Source organism: Geospiza fortis, unplaced genomic scaffold, assembly GCF_000277835.1.
Source record: "Geospiza fortis unplaced genomic scaffold, GeoFor_1.0 scaffold719, whole genome shotgun sequence".
NCBI classification, from domain to species: domain Eukaryota; kingdom Metazoa; phylum Chordata; class Aves; order Passeriformes; family Thraupidae; genus Geospiza; species Geospiza fortis.
The window spans coordinates 1,595,122-1,596,977 of record NW_005054451.1 but is presented as its reverse complement, the minus strand read 5'-3'; the positions used below and the strand labels follow the sequence as shown (position 1 = coordinate 1,596,977).

Genomic DNA, 1,856 nt, shown 5'->3' with positions numbered 1-1,856 from the left:
CCCCCTGCCGTGACAGCTTCCCTGCTGGCCAGGGATTGCTCTCTTCTGGAGAGCAGTTCAGTACCTCAAAACTTGAAAGAATCACTACATTACTCAAAAAAACTACTTATTGGCCTGTCAGGGCTATCCAAATCTTGGATATTTTTAAAATCCACTTTCATGAGAGCTCTTATAAATGTGATTGCAGGGGAACCAGCTGAAAAGTCTTCAGAAATTACACCACTACAAAGCTAATTACACTTCAAAATTCAAATAGGCATTTTCAGTTACTCATCTCTCATGAATTTCAGGGAAAAAGCTTATTGCTGAAGAATGTTGTAAACAAACATTCCTTGGTCCTCGCTTAATGCATACAATACTTAGCTTAATACAGAAGCTAAAAAGAGCAAACAAAAGAGAAAGGAAACGTGGTACCCTGAGAATGGTAAGATGCAACAGAAACATAGTACCTGAGCAGCGGTAAGACATTCAATATCAGGGGATAGAAACAAAGTGAATATACCTCTTGCCACTTCTGCTACAGAAGTATCAGTGCATAGTTCATTATATTCACTACATAATGCAGTCTGGCTGCAGTGCTTGCATTTGTAAAAGAAAACATACTATAATACAAAAACAAAAAAACAAAAACAAACAAAAAACAAACAAAAAAACCCCAAACCAAAAAAACAGAAGGTCCTTCAAAGTTTAGCAGTGGTAATAGCTCTCTTATCAACTTTCAGACTTCCCCCAAAATTTACTGAGGGAATTAAGCAGATCAGAATTCAAGCAGGCTGCCTATATCATGGGATCTCAAAAATATTCCTTGGACAGTGAACTCAACCCTTTCTTATATTAAGCAATAATCACCTCACCTCTAGAGGTAAGCAGCAGCCACAAGTCTTGCCCTGGTGGCTCACCAGCGGCAGGAGCTTGGGAGGACACCCCAAACGCACACACTCTCCATGGAGCCATCCTCCTACCTCTTCCAAAGAGGGACATCGTGGTCCTATCAACACACACCTGACAAGATCCCCTAACTTTTCATATGTATTGATTCTGCCACTTAGTTACACCCAGATGAGGGCATGGAACAACCTCATTGTGCAAGGCTTCTTCACCTGTTATAAATGGCAAATTATCCTTCCTTTCAGGAAAGCTCCTGCCAGCAGACATGCAATGTACCGTGCTAAACACCCATTAAGAGCAAAACAGCAACACTGCTGCACACCACCCAACGTAACGCTGAGGACGCAGACCAACTCACCTGATTTTATAATTGGGTAAGGTGTGCTTGCGCTTAATTACTTTCTTGAACTGGTTCACTATGATGGAAGTGAGCTGAGGCATGGGCCTCCCTTCAAACTGAGACTTCACCTCAAAGAGTATCACGGGGTCGTCCATAAAAGAGAAGGACCAGTGAGTGAAGGGCAGGCGTGTGAAGACCAGCTTCAGCCTCCCCATCACCCGGGAGATCTTCACGAACAGGTAGGCCGACTTGCCGAACACCAGGTCGGCATCGATGGCCAGGTGGAAGCCACCATTGTATTCCAGGTCTACCTCAAAGGCCAGCTCCTCGGGACAGCCCTCCTCATTGCAGGTCACCGGCCGGATGAGCTTCACGGACTTGAAGACAGGCAGGACATCGCCGAGAGAGACCTCCCTGAGGCTGAGCCCCTCCAGCACCTTCCCTGTCATCTTGGCCTGGAGCAGCTCCTCGAACTCCACCTTGATCTTCTTGATGACCCAGTCCCTGACCAGGGCAGTGTCCCTGAGCTCCCTGAAGAGGAAGAGGAAGATGGCATTGAGGAAGTGGCACGTCTCCTCGCGGGAGGAGGGGGCTGGAGGGGGCTCCGGCTGCTGCTGCTGCGGCTGCT

General features: G+C 46.7%; 1 protein-coding gene across 1 annotated transcript in view; it reads right to left on the bottom strand.

The window, feature by feature from the left end:
* PDZD8 (PDZ domain containing 8) overlaps nucleotides 1–1,856 on the bottom strand; it is a 58,489-nt gene that overhangs the window by 50,463 nt on the left and 6,170 nt on the right. Inside the window, 1 exon segment of the mRNA XM_031062582.1 lies at nucleotides 1,247–1,851. Within this exon segment, the coding sequence (XP_030918442.1) occupies nucleotides 1,247–1,851 (605 nt within the window).